The sequence below is a fragment of the Felis catus genome, chromosome A3, assembly GCF_018350175.1.
Source record: "Felis catus isolate Fca126 chromosome A3, F.catus_Fca126_mat1.0, whole genome shotgun sequence".
Classification (NCBI taxonomy): Eukaryota; Metazoa; Chordata; class Mammalia; order Carnivora; family Felidae; genus Felis; species Felis catus.
The window spans coordinates 27,958,781-27,972,964 of NC_058370.1; the positions used below are offsets into that span (position 1 = coordinate 27,958,781).

Genomic DNA, 14,184 nt, shown 5'->3' on the forward strand with positions numbered 1-14,184 from the left:
TCGAACTCCCGGACCGTGAGATTGTGACCTGGCTGAAGTCGGACGCTTAACCAACTGCGCCACCCAGGCGCCCCTCTAATCCTTTTAAAAAATGTGGGTTTTTTTTCCCTTGACAATTTAAGTGTTGGAAATTGGAAAATCCACAAAAACACAAAAAAGAAATTGACCGCTGTTATTATAAACGATTACACATAAACACGTGGTATTACAATTATGTATTTAATACATAGTTATGTTGTACATAGTGCTTTGAAACATACTTTTAAAAAGCTTTCTTAGCATTTTCCTCATACTTTAAGTATCTTTAACTACATCATTTTTAATAGCTGCATAACATTCCTCATCACAAAGTGGGGTAATTAAAGGTACCTATCTCAAAGGGTTATGCCATGAGCACTGACAAGAGTTATGTTATGTAAAGCTACCTGGCAGGTAAAAAGCTCAGTAGACTTAGCTCTTCCGCAGGATGGATGTATATAACCGACCTTCTTTTGCTGAGCATTGGAATTATTTCCATTCTTTTGCTATCGTAAATAACGCTAGGCTGCATTAATCTTTGCTCATATCTTTGGTCATTTCCTTAGTAAAGTTCGGGACTGCTGGATATGCACATTGTACAATTTACCACCGTGCAGTTAGGGAAACAGAGAGGGAAAGGGGCTAGCCCGGGCTCACATAGCCAGCTGCAAAGTCGGAACTAGGGACTAGGTGGGGCCCCTAAATGGTGCCATAGTCTGTTGGGGACCAGGAGAAACCCCTGGCAGAGCAAAGGAAATAACTAGGCTCCTGAGTTGCAGCGGCCAAGGGAAGAACAGGCCGGAGGGGTTGAGCCGGGGCGGAGCTGGGCTGCTGGGGCTGGACGCGCTATCCCCGGGCTGAAGCTAAGCGGTCGCCTGGCAACCCGGATGGCGCGGCGTTCGAACGGAAGCGAGGAACCAATCAGGATGTCCGGGGCAAACCATTCCGGCGACGGGGGGAGACTGGCGAACTCACTTCCCCTTCCTCTGCGCCCCCCCGGGCCTCCGCTCTGGTGGGGGCCTGGGGACAGTCAGGTACCCCGTCCACCTCGGGTGCGCAGAGCAGTTCCGAAGACGCCCCTGCGGGTCCTCATGCGGGGCTGGGGCCTTCCGAGCAGCGTTGGGCGCGGCCATTCCAACCTCGGGTCCGAGCTGTCAGCCTCTCTAAGACCCGTATTGGAGGAGCCAGGACTCTCCTAGCGCCGGCTCCAGGTGAGGGGGCGGGTGGTCTGGGGCGCGCGCTGGGGTCTGAGGGGCTCCGTGAGCGCCTGCTGTATGCGTCCTGCCCGCGTCGTATGTGCGGGGAGGAGTTGGTACCCCATTTCACGGATGAGAAAGAATGAGGTGCGGAGAGGCAAGTGGCCTGGCACAGCGAGGTCTGGTGGGGAATCCAGTTCAGGTCTTTCTGCTCCGCCTCGAAGTCTCCAGTCGGGGTAGATCAAGATTTGCCTTGGGAGGCCCAGACACGCAGCTGGGGGTCAGCTTCTCAGCCTCTTAGCTGCAAGGCTGCCGAGCCCTGGAGCCCTGGCTGGATGATCTCCCTCCTGCCCCACTCTCCCGCGCAGTCCTCTGGGTGCCCCTTCTGGGCATCTGTCTTCCCTTCTCTGGAACTCCAGAGGGTGGACTCAAGGCGCGTTTGGGGTCCTTCTGCCCACGGGGTTCTGAATCGCAGTGCTGTCTCTCTCAGAGGGCTGTTCTGGGGGGGATCCGAGGGGACTGACGTGTCTGGGGTAGATACTAGGTGGGCAGCAGGTGCTTTGGAGCCGCTTTTAGATTCTTGGGAATCTGCCCCAAGTTGGGGGAATGGGTAGAGGCAGCCGCTCAACCTGAAGCCACTAGTCACCAGAGACTTTGGAGTTGGGGACGGGGCCGCGACGGGTCCCAGTGGAGCATCTGACTTGGGCCGGGCCCTGCCTCCTGGGGATGCGCTGGGAACTCAGAAAGAAATGAACTCTTTCATTTAGTCTCTCAACAAATATTTATTGAGTTCATATGCCCTGCCCTCCCCCTTTTCTATTTTGTCTCTCTCAGTGGCATTTACCCATCTGATGTCCTATGGCTTTCAGTTATTAGGGAGCTGATTATCTTCCTCGGCTGGAATGCGATGCAGGGAGGGGCTAGGGTGAGGCAAAATTGAGGGGTGCCCAAACCTCTAATCAAGCTAACTAAAGCTAACAGTTATTGACCATTTGCTGTGTGTCCTGCTGGTGGAGATCGACTCACGTGGTCTCTGTCACCATTACAAGCACATGCCCAGCCCCGCTGTCCCACTTCTAAGGCAACACAACGTCGGTGCGGTGACGCTGCAGGGTGGTTTGTAACAGGGCGCGTCTGGACACACACTAAGTGCTCATCAGCAGGGGCTGATAGGCTCCTTATGTACTGATGTGGCACCACAGATATTATTGAGCAACGTATATTAAGTATATTAATAACGCATATTATAATTAATAATATATTAACAACATTCTTAAAACAAGATGTATTATTGAGTAAAAAGAGCAAGGTAAAAACAGTACGCGCAGCATTTTGCCATACGTGTAAAAAAAAAAAAAAAGAAAGAAAGAATATGTGTCCATAATTGTTGCTTGTATCTGCCTAAAATCTCCCTGGAAGGACACACAGCTGTCTGGTTGCAGTGCTGATTGCGGGGGGGGGGGGGGGGGGGGGGGGGGGGGGGGGGGGAACTGGGTGGCTGGGGATAGGAGTGGGAAGGAGTTTATTTTTACTTTATTCTCCTTAGAGTTTTTGTTGGGTCATGTGCATATATGACCTGGTTGAAAAATTATATATATATATATACACACACATGTATATATATACACATATATGTATATATGTATATGCATGTTATATGTATAGATATGTGTATATATTATATACATATATGCGCATATACACATATGTATATATTATATACATATATGTGCATGTGCATATATGTATATATTATACACATATAATATATATATGTCATTATAGATTATATATTTAATCATAAGACCACTGCCCTCTCTGTGATCTGTCATCGACTTGCTGTGTGACTTTGGGCAAGTTTCTTCACGTCTCCTGGCCAAGATAAGAAGCCACGATAGTGAGCTCAGGCCTGGGCAGAAGGTAATCCAGGACAGGAAGTGGGCTCGCCTGTGAGTTGGCCCCAACCTCCACCTTCCCAGCCTCGTGAGCCAGGCCCGTCTCTAAGGCTTTGCATGTGGTCTCTCTCCGTCTCCACCGCAAGCCCCTCTGTCCCCATTTTGCAACTTGAGGTACAAACAGGCGCAGCTAATTGGGTTGATGGAGTTGGGCCGAATAGATCAGTGCTCCAGGCGTCTGTGCCCACACCCCTCCTTCAGCCCGCTCACCTCTCCCTTGCTGAGATGTGTGCCAGGGTGCCCTGGGCAAGGCTGGTTCTGGGCAAGGCGGACTGCAGGCAGGCCAGGGCATGGGAGTCTGGGGAGACTCCAGAAATAGAATGGGGCCTGCCGTGGCCCTGGAGGATGCCCAGCTGGGTGTCTCTGACCCGGACAGCTGGGCTGAAATCGAGCTGGGCTGCCCTGTTGGCCCGCCCCTTCTCTGCTGCCTGGAGCCTTCCTGATCCTTTTCTGGGGCAGGTGAGGGCCACCCTGTCTCCACCCAAGTCAGGGCCTAGCTTCTAATGAGCAGCAAGAGAAGGAAGTGGAAGGAAGGGGTGGGGTGGGGGTGCAGAATGTCATGAAAATTGTAAACATCGAGACCACACCTCTTGCCCCCTAGACAAAGAATAAAAATCACGAACACCTCTCGACGAGCACTTCCCTCTGCCAGGTACTTTATGAGCATGTGCTCGTTTGTATTTTATTTTATTTTATTTTATTTTATTTTATTTTATTTTATTTTATTTTATTTTATTCTATTCTATTCTATTCTATTCTATTCTATTCTATTCTATTCTATTCTATTTTATTTTGTTTTACTTTGTTTTACTTTGTTTTACTTTGTTTTATTTTTTGCACCATTTTATATTCCCACCAACAGTGTTCAAGGGTTCCAGTTTCTTCACATCCTCACCGACATTTGTTATTTTCTGTTTTTGGGTTTTTTGTTTTTTTGGGTTTTTTTGTTTGCTTCTATGTTTTGATATTGTCATCTTAATGGATGTGACATGTTATGTCATTGTAGTTTTGACTTACATTTCCCAAATGATTCATGATATTGAGCATCTTGTCATGTGCCTATCAGTCCTTTGTACACTTTCTTTGAAGAAATGTCTGTTCGACTCTGCATGCTTGGATTTGCAAACTTTGAGAAAAGTGGGTCAACGTTCGGGGTGATGAAGTCCTCACCCAGGAGCTGGGCACCGGAGTATCACATTTTGGTGGCATTTGTCACGCACAGGTTGGGAGGGGGCACTGTTACAAGTCCTATTTTGCGGTTGGGGAAACTGAGGCACGGGAATGTTGATTATCTTACCCAGGAGCTCAGTGCTACTCCGGGGGAGCTGGGATTTGAACCCTGGCAGGCTGGATGCAGAGCCTGTGCTACAGAGGTGGCCCTAGGGCTGGAGCGGGGAAGGGCACTGTAGGAGCAGACCCCAGCCGTGCAAAAGTTTGGATGTGATGTCTTCGGAGGAAGAACGGGGCTCATCTGAAGTGGCCAGAGCCCAGCTTGAAGGGGGAGGCTGGAGGGGAGGGGGGAGAGATGGGGGAAGCCCTGGGGTGAGGCAAGAGGTTTGGAGGAGGCTTGGTGGTGAAGGGCCTTTGTCTCTGAGGTGGCCCGGTTTCCAGTCCTGCCACTTAGTCAATGGTGTGCCGTGTGCACACCTGTATGCTTGGTCCCGGGAGAGGATGAAAATACAGAAATAGGAAACGAGTGATCAGTAAGTGAATCTCTAAAACGACAGGGTGGGATGAATGCGTGGAAGGGAACAGATAGATGAGAGAGTTGGCAGGAGCCTCAGGGTGGTCAGGGAGGCCTCTTTGAGAAGGTGGGACCTGAAGAAGGTGAGCTAAGAGGTTTGAAGCAGAGGACAAATGGTGCAGAGTCGGTGAGGCGAGAAAGACCTTAGGGTGTTCAAGACGAGCAGGGAGCGGTGTGCAGCTGCAGCAGAAAAGGCCGGAGCTGAGGTGGGAGGGGAGGGCGGGACCCCGATCCCGGAAGGCCTGAGTGCCAAGTTAGAGAGTCTGGGTTTTACTCTAAGGTGATGGGGAGCCATAAGTGGGCCTAGGCAGAGCAGTGATGAGATCTGATGTCTGTTGGGAAAACATTGCCATATTGCCATTTTTTAATGTTTATTTATTTTTGAGAGAGAGAGAGAGAGAGAGAGGGCAGGGGAGGAGCAGAGAGAGAGAGAGAGAGAGAGGAAGACGCAGAATCTGAAGCCTTCCAGATCTGAGCCTTCCAGAATCTGAAGCCAGAATCTGGAGCCTTCCAGGCTCTGAGCTGTCAGCACTGAGCCTCACGTGGGACTCGAACCCATGAGATCGTGACCTGAGCCGAAGTTGGGAGGTGAGTGACTGAATCCCAACGCTGAAGATTCTGTCTCCTCCCCTTCCCTCCACTCCCCCAGCCCTGTTCCTGGCTTCAAATCCCAGATTCAGATCCTGGCTCTGCCACTTACCAGCTGTGTGACCTCTGGCAAGTGGCCCCACCTCTCTGTGCCTCAGTTTTCTCAACTGCAGAAGGAGCATAATAGGAGTACCTCAGGGCGAGTGTGAGGATTAAATGAGTCAACAGATCCAAAGAGCTCAGAACAGTGTCAGGTACAAAGAAACCACTCAGAACATTTCTTATTATATTATGAAAATTGTTACTGGTTTTTTTGTTTGTTTGTTTGTTTGTTTGTCTTTTATGACGGTTATTGCCTAACGGAGCCCTCCCCCTTCATCCTTCCCACCCTCAGTAGAGGGCCAGGCAGGGACCCAGCAGGAAATTGTGGGGAACCATGGTCTTTAGGCTGGCCTCCCTCATTCCCCTAAAATCAGGCTCCAGGGCCTGGAGGAGGCCTCAGAGCTGACTCACTCCCAGGGGGAGGAGAGTTGTTTTCTGAATCACTTCCTGTCCCCTCATAGCCCTCTGCCCCAAACTGGGTGCAGCCCCCACTTGGCACAGACATGAAAAACTGGGCCCCCTTTGACTTCCCGAGGACCCAGGGCCTTCTCTGGGCCTCAGGATCCCAGTGAAACTGGCCTCATCAAATGTGCCCACCTGAAGTGACCTACTGGGGCTTGGCTTGGCAGTGGAGACAATCCCCTCTCCCTCCCAAGGATTCCTTCCAGCAGTCTCCTCATCTGTAAAATGGGCATTAAGTAGTACCTCCCTGGGGTGGGGGTGGGGGTTGTCCAGAGATTTACATAAGTATAGTGCCTGGGACTCCAACACCCTAGTTATTCTTATTACCATTGTTGCTATTGGCACTAATATTTACAGCATGCACGAAGCTTCTACAGGCCCTCTCAGAGCCTAAGAACTCACACTGACCTGGCCTGGAAGGTGAGACTCTCCTCACTTGGCAAATGGAGGGCCAGAGGGGTCCAGCAACCTGCTCAGGGACACACAGGTAGAACGGGGTGACACGAAGGCTTGGTCCGGAGGGAAAGTGCCCAAGTCGGACTCCTCGGGGTGACTTTGGGCAGCTAGCTCAGCCTGTCCCGGCCTCAGTATTCCATTAGTCAAATGGGGATAATAATAGAGTTCACCTCACAGGGGTTGTTGGGAAGATTAACATGGATTGATTAATACCAGGAACAGCACTTTCTCGTGCCTGGCACAGTCAACGTTAACTGGCGGTCACTGAGGACGGGAGGGGGGGTGAAGGGGGGTGGGGGACGCCGTTTTTCCACCTCCCACGATGGGTGCGCCGGCCCGCGTGGCCACGGGGACTGCGGGTGGCAGAGGTGCGGATGTGGCCAGTGTAGCTGTGGGTTGGGCGGCCCCGGCTCGCGGAAGAGCTCCCTGGGATAGGTCCGGGCGCCAAGCCCGCAGCCAGCGCGCCTGGGCTCAGGTTCCGGCCCCCGCCTGGCTTTCGTTCTTTCCTTTCGGGTACTACCTGGGCCGACGGGTTCACCTGCCCGAGGCAGGCCGCCGGAAGTTGCGCAAACGCGTGCTACTTGAGCCCTAGGTGGGCCGGGCCGGGGGAGCGCTCTGTAGCGGGGCGCTCGCAGCAAGGTATGTGCGGGTCCGGGCGGGCTGGGGGGAGGGGGCCCGGGGGGGTGGCGATCGGGGCCGGAGTGGGGGGGCCTTCCTGGGAAGGTGGGGACGGGGCGGGGGCTCACCTTCCCGCCTGGATGGGACCTCACTTAAGAGCCAGGTCGACCCGGGCTCAGAGAGGGGCGGTGAGCGGCCAGAGTCACACAGCGCGCCGCCTGGCTCGCGGCCTCCTCCGTCGCTGGGAGTCTCCGAGAGAGTGTCCCGAAGCGGGGCAGGGCGGAAGCCAGACCGAGGATCCGAGCTCCCCAACCCCCTAAGGCTGACTCTAGGGAAGCCGGTGGGAAGGGGGCGAGGTGCGGCCGCATGCCCCGGGGATGCCCTAAGAGAAGGGCTCACAGCTGGCGCTCTAGGGACCATTTGTGGGTAGCGTTTGAAACCCGTAGGTGGGGCGTTGGCGATGAGAGGAGGCCTCGGAGAGGACGAGTCCCACCTGGGAACTGGGACCCTTGGCTTTAACACTCAGGAGCCGCCACACACCTCCGTTTGCCCACCTGTGAAATGGGATTTGGTCCGGTCAGTTTAGGATTAGCCTCTATCACGTGCCTCCTTTGTCTGAGGCTCCGGCGCTTCTGGAGCTGCCGAGAGACCCCTGACGGGGGGGGGGGGGGGGGGGGGGGGAAGGGGGGGGGCGTCTGCGGAGCTGGGTCGTCAGAATCATCATAAAAACCTCGAGCCCCGTTTTTGGAACGGGGCCTTTCGGCCAGGTGCTGGGAGAGTCCTCGACCTGTTTTATCTCTCCATCCTCGCGGAGACCTGGAGGCTCAGGTTTATTTTTAACCGCGTTTCAGATAAGGAACCGGAGTGTGTAAGAGGCGCAGCTGCAGGAGCAGGGGGTGTGCAGCGGGCGGGTGGGCGAGCTGGCCAGCGGCCCCCAAGCCCGGCTTGGCTCCTGGCTTGTGTCCGGGCTGCGGGAGGAGCCCCTGCGGCCAGGAGCTCGGTCCGAGGGCGCGGGGCTTCTGCCCTGGCCCTGCCCATCTGACCTCCGTCTTCCCCCGGTTTCCCAGGATGGTTCCCGGGAGGGAATTGCCGCCGCCAACGGGTCGGACTGGTTTGGTAGGCGGCGGCCCGGGGGTGGGGCAGAGGCTAGTTACCTCGACCGGGCTCCGCAAGGCTGCCTTTCCTGTCAGACCCTTCCTGCCTGAGGTCCCCTGGGGGTCGGCCCCCAGTGGGGCAGCTTTCCTTTCCCACCTACGCCATCCCTTCTGCCTTGGGAGCAGCTCTGTCTCTGGCCCGACAGCCCGGAAGGTTCTGGTAACTTGCCATGGCTGCGCCGGCCGAGGTCTCAGACTGGGGGCTGGAGGCTAGTTTGGGATGGGGAGAGCAGATACGTTTGCAGACCTGTTTGTTTGCTCTATCCACACTTACTTACTTACTTACTTACTTACTTACTTACTTTATTTATTTATTTATTTATTTATTTATTTATTTATTTATTTATTTTCTTTTTGAGAGAGTGCGAGAGAGGAGAAGGGCACAGACAGGGAGAGAGAAAAAATATTTTAAATGTTTGTTTATTTTGAGAGAGGGTGAGTGGGAGGAGGGCCAGAGAGTGAGAAGAGAGAGAATCCCAAGCAGGCAATAGTAAGTAAACATAAAAAAAAATTATAAGAAATTTAAAAAATGTTTGTTCATTTTGAGAGAGAGAGAGCACGATCGGGGAGGGGCAGAGAGAGGGAGACACAGAATCTGAAGCAGGCTCCAGGCTCCGAGTTGTCAGCACGGAGCCCCATGCCGGGTTCCAACCCGCGAACCGTGAGCGCGTGATCTGACCCGAAGCTGGACACTTAACCGACTGAGCCATCCAGGTGCCCCTGAGAGAGAGAGAGAGAGAGAAAGAGAATCTTAAGCTGGCTCCATGCTCATGGAGGAGCCTGAAGCAGGACTCGACCCCATGACCATGAGATCATGACCTGAGCCGAAATCACTCAACCGATTGAGATACCCAGGCGCCCCTCTCCACACAGGTGTTAAAAATTATTATCGAATATGCTAAGATTTAAGAACCTAGAGTTTTCGTGCACATCTTTCTTCCAGCTTCCTAGCACATTCCATACCTCCCACCTTGGCCGCATATGCCTGCAGTAGGCTGGATGCATCCCTCTCTAGTTTATCTGAGGTCTGCCCATTCTCATTTGGTCCCCATGGACATTTTAATTCAAGAAAAATGTATTGAACATCTATTATGTGTGGACAGCAATATCCTGAAACAGATTCAGCGAACAAAACAGACAAACCACCTTCCCTCGTGAAGCTGTATTTTCGGGGCATGGGAAGAACAAAGGAAAACTACATAAACATAATAGACGAGTGAATTAGGCTTCATATGACTTTGTGTCTTATTTATCGGCTCTGGGGCCTGGGTTGGTCACTTCTGTAGTCTCACTTTTCCCTGCCTGTAAAATCAGATGACAGTGACCCTTCTCGCATTGGGGGAATTCCAGCTGAATTCCAGGAGGATTCCAGGAGAGGATGGTGTTATTTATTTTTTATTTATTTATTTTTTAAAATTTTTTTTTTCAACGTTTATTTTTTATTTTTGGGACAGAGAGAGACAGAGCATGAACGGGGGAGGGGCAGACAGAGAGGGAGACACAGAATCGGAAACAGGCTCCAGGCTCCGAGCCATCAGCCCAGAGCCCGACGCGGGGCTCGAACTCACGGGCCGCGAGATCGCGACCTGGCTGAAGTCGGACGCTTCACCGACTGCGCCACCCAGGCGCCCCGAGAGGATGGTGTTAAACGTCTAGCACACAGGGATGTCTGCCTTCCCACCCCAATCCAGACTCCTGTCATTCTGGGTGACCACACGGGGCGGTGCAGTATAGCTTTCTGTTATGGACGGAAATGCTCTAATCTGCTTTGTTTACTGTAGTGACCACTAGAGTGGCTGTTGTGTACTTGAAATGTGGCTAGTGTGATTGAGGAACTGAACTGTAAGTTTTTATTTAATTTAAATTTAAAGTTAAGGTTGACTAGCCGTGTGTGGCTAGTGAATTAGACAACACGGGTGTAAATGGTCTGAATGACAAGTCTTCTTGGGGATCATCTGGATTGAAGTCCTCCTCTCTCGTTTTTCAGATGAGAAGTTTCAGGACTTGGTCTGTGGGTTTTCTTCTGGCCCATCTCTGGGAGAGTTAGTGGGGGACACTTTGTGGCTCCAGTCTTTTCTTGGAAAAAGGATCAGGGCTGGCCTGATGCCTGGGTGCACGAGGCCCTGATGCTTAGGTGATCATGTGGACGCCTGTGCACCCAGGTGTGGGCCCCCTTGCCTCTGGGTGCCCATCCTATGGCTGCTGGCAGATCCAGGGTCTGCTGGATGCTCTTAAGCAGGGTTTTGTGATTGTGGGCATTTCCAGCTTCTCTTGGAGCAGCACAGCACAGGGCTGATATTTCTAGCTGACAGGCATCCATGGATCAGTGTGAAGTCCATACTGGAAGCTGATGAGTGTCTGGACTTCACTGGGGTGGGGGGTGGGGCCTTTCTACACTCCTCCCCCGCTGGCTTATTGCTATGCCTGGGGCCTGGCATGTCCAGACGGGTGGATAGCACAGGGCAGCTTCCTGCCTGAGTGGGTACGGGTAGAAGGTGGGACCAGGTTCCCTGGGGCCAGTCCGGGTGGGGTGTGGGGTTACAACGCTTTCTCTTGGTCACCCAACCCTAAAACTGCTGTGCCGGCACCTCCCTCGTTGGAAGCAAGGGGCAGAGCCATCGGTTTGCTGGGTTAGCTTCATCAAGTTGGTTGAACTCCCTGAGCTTCAGTTTCTCTGTCTGCAAAATGGAGCTGTTAAGAGGACCCGTTGAGAGATTCAGTTGGCTGGGGCCCAGCATATGGCCTGGAGCCCACTTTGCTTCCTTTAAAGCGAGGCTTGTCCTGTCTTTTCTGCTCAGGCTGCTCCTGTCATTCTTTGGCACTTTTTCCTCTCTGCCTCAGGAGGGGCTGGTCTCCTGAGAAGGAGGCGGGGGTGTGGGCGGAGTCACAGGCCCTCAGTGGTGGCTTTCTGTCTTCTGATTGGCTCCCTGTGAACCAGGGGCGTGGCCATTACCTTTTAATAGGGAACGCGTCTTCAACCCATTTCGGTCTTTGCTGAGCCTTTGTCTGAGCGCGCTCAGCCTCTGTCTTTCCTCTCCTGCAGCCGTTGCCGGCGTCCAGCTGCCAACTTTCTGCCTGGATCTGGCTCCTCATTTCTCCGGCCTTCCCAGACCAAAGCCCTCAGGGTATGTAACAGCCATGCCTGTGGACACACTGACTCCGGGAGCCCGGGACACCCCTGCCCTACCTTTCCGCCTGCGGACCAAAGTCCCCGGCTACCTGCTACGGCGGCCAGCAGATGGTGGAGCCCGGAAACCCAGTGCTGTGGAGCGCCTGGAGGCTGACAAGGCCAAGTACGTCAAGAGCCTGCATGTGGCCAACACCCGCCAGGAACCTGTGCAGCCCCTGCTGTCCAAACAGCCACTCTTCAGCCCTGGGACTCGCCGCACGGTGCTCACGCCTAGCCGCCGAGTCCTGCCTGGCCCTGGCCGCCGGCCCCAGCTGGACTTGGACATCCTTAGCAGCCTTATCGACTTGTGTGATAGTCCCGCGTCCCCTGCCGAGGCCGGCCGTACCCCTGGACGGACAGAGGGAGCCCACCAGGCGCCCCCAGCCACCCCCCCACGCCCACCACCCAGTACAGCTGCGGTTCGCCGAGTGGATGTCCGTCCCCTGCCTGCCTCACCTGCCCAGCCCTGCCCATCGCCAGGCACTACCACTGCCTCCAGCCCGGCCCGCCCCCCGGGTTTGCAGCGCTCCAAGTCGGATTTGAGTGAGCGTTTCTCGCGGGCAGCGGCCGACCTTGAGCGATTTTTTAACTTCTGCGGCCTGGACCCGGAGGAGGCAAGGGGGCTGGGAGTGGCCCACCTGGCGCGGGCTAGCTCAGACATCGTGTCCCTGGCCGGGCCCAGCGCTGGGCCCGGCAGCTCTGAGGGGGACTGCTCCCGCCGCAGCTCTGCCACTGTTGAGGAGCGGGCGCGGGAGCGGGAGCGCGTCCCCTATGGCGTGTCGGTGGTAGAGCGTAACGCCCGCGTGATCAAGTGGCTGTACGGGTTGCGGCAAGCGCGCGATACCCCAGCAGCTGAGGGCTAGGCTTCCACGGGACGCCGCATTTGCCACAGACAGATCTTAGAGAGGCAACTGGCCCCTTGACCTCTTCTGCATCCATTCGCGGGCTTGGGGCAGACCGGAGGCTGCTGCCTTGTGTGAACTTGGTGTGGAGGCGGAGCCTCAGAGGCGGGACCAGCATCCACCTGGCAAGGACTGACTCTGGAGAGAGTTGCCTCTTGACCTTGGGCCACCCTCTGCCCTTCACATGTAGAGGTTTTGACATGAGTCCTACTTGGCTCTTATTGTGGGTTTGGATTTGGGGCACTTAGCCTTCTCTACCGAGAGTGAGGGGCCAAAGGATCTTACTAGGCCTAGCGGTTCTGTTTCCTTCTTCCTTGGTCTCTGACGTTTGCTGACTTCCTCTTCCTCTCCCAGGGGGCCCTGGTTCCCTGGGAACTTACTCTGGGTGGGGGCAGGGCCTTGGCAGCCTGGCCTAGGTGGGTAGACTACAGGAGGGACTGATAGGAGTCTGTACTGCTCTGACTCCCCCCCCACCCCCCCTTTGGTTAATAAACACACATGCTTGTTTTTCAAAGGCTGGGTCATCAGACTCTTCTGTGTTCACAAGGAGAAGGGGTGGGAGAGGTCTTGGGGTGGGGCCTTCAGAACTTAGTAATTGTTCACCCCAGGATCTGGTGGGGGCATGAGGTCAGTGGTTGGCCTGGCCTAAGACTTGCCCCACAGAGGATCCTCATAACCCCTCTGGGTAGCTTCTGGGCCTCCTTCACGGAGGAGGAAACTGGGTCTGGCCACAGAGTGAGTCTGGATAGAGCCGGGACAGGTTTTTTCCCCTGCACCAGGAAAGTGGGGGACCTTCAGGGAAAAGGCTGATGGCTACAGGGATCCTTCCCTATCCCTGCCCTGTTCCCAAGGGAGCAGGAAGCTCAAAGAATGCAAACTCTGAACTTGAGGTGACACAGGCTGTAGATTGGGGTTTGGAAGTAGGAGTTCTCAGAGGAAGACGGACTTGGGGTGGACAGCACAAAACAAGTGGCCTCGCCTCCAATTCTGGGTGACCCTGGACAAGCCAGTCTCCCTCTCTGGGCTTCAGTGGGAGAATGGGACAAGTCCTCAGGGGGCTGGGGGAAAGGGAAGGATGCGGCTTTGAGGTCTCAGTTCCTTCCTGTCTCCCTCCGGGCTAGTTCCCCGTTGGGAGCCTCCACCTTGGCTGGTGATACAGCCAGGGCCGGGCACACAAAGGGTGAAAGCCTGGGTGGCCTCTGCCCACCCCCGGGGTGGGAGTGGGGAAGGGCTGGGTGGTGTTTCCTCTCCTGCAGGCCGTGTTGGCTGCAGCACTCAGAAACAGGAAGCTCAAATGGGGGCCCTGGTGACAGGTTTGATGTAAGTTTTATTTTAAGCATAAAGAGGAGATTTCCGTTGGGCTGTTGACAAACATCCAGGTCAGCCCAGCTGTTTGTCTGTCTGTCTGTCTGATCGTCTACAATCAGCCCCAGGGAATTGGGTTGGACCTGGGTGGTTCAGGGAAACAAGGGGAAACTGGGTTATGGAAGAGAGTGGCCAAGCTCATGAGAATGGAGTCTACCTCCTTGTGATACAGACGAGGAGACTGAGGCACCGGGAGGACTATAACCTGCCTGCAGGCACCTAGCAGGTCTGACAATGCAGGAGTTGAGCCTTCTGGTCCCCAAGTTTAAAGAGTGAGGGGTCAGGAGGGGTAATCTGGGCAGGCTCTGCAGAGGAGGTGTCCTTTGAGATGTCAAAGAGCAGCTCCTCTGGTCATCCTGGCCAGAATTCTGTGCTAAGTGTTGCCCCTTGCTGTCAGCTGCCAGCACCCCAGAAACTCAAGAAAGTGGCTATGTTGGCTGCATTTTAGAACACAG

General features: G+C 54.4%; 1 protein-coding gene across 8 annotated transcripts in view; it reads left to right on the top strand.

Annotated features, from left to right (window-relative positions):
• Positions 1 to 12,878, top strand: part of FAM110A (family with sequence similarity 110 member A) — a 132,240-nt gene extending 119,362 nt beyond the window's left edge. For 4 of the 8 annotated variants that reach the window (XM_045053785.1, XM_045053783.1, XM_045053784.1 and 1 more), the window contains one exon: positions 11,337 to 12,878. In XM_045053785.1, coding sequence (XP_044909720.1) covers positions 11,432 to 12,325 — 894 coding nt within the window. In that variant the 5' untranslated portion in view covers positions 11,337 to 11,431 and the 3' untranslated portion in view covers positions 12,326 to 12,878. Of the gene's footprint in view, positions 1 to 907; positions 1,230 to 5,508; positions 6,553 to 6,940; positions 7,161 to 11,336 lie in introns of those variants that run through there. The other 4 variants (XM_003983676.4, XM_019826712.3, XM_019826716.3 and 1 more) reach the window with 4 other exon arrangements.
• Positions 12,879 to 14,184: the final 1,306 nt, after the last annotated feature.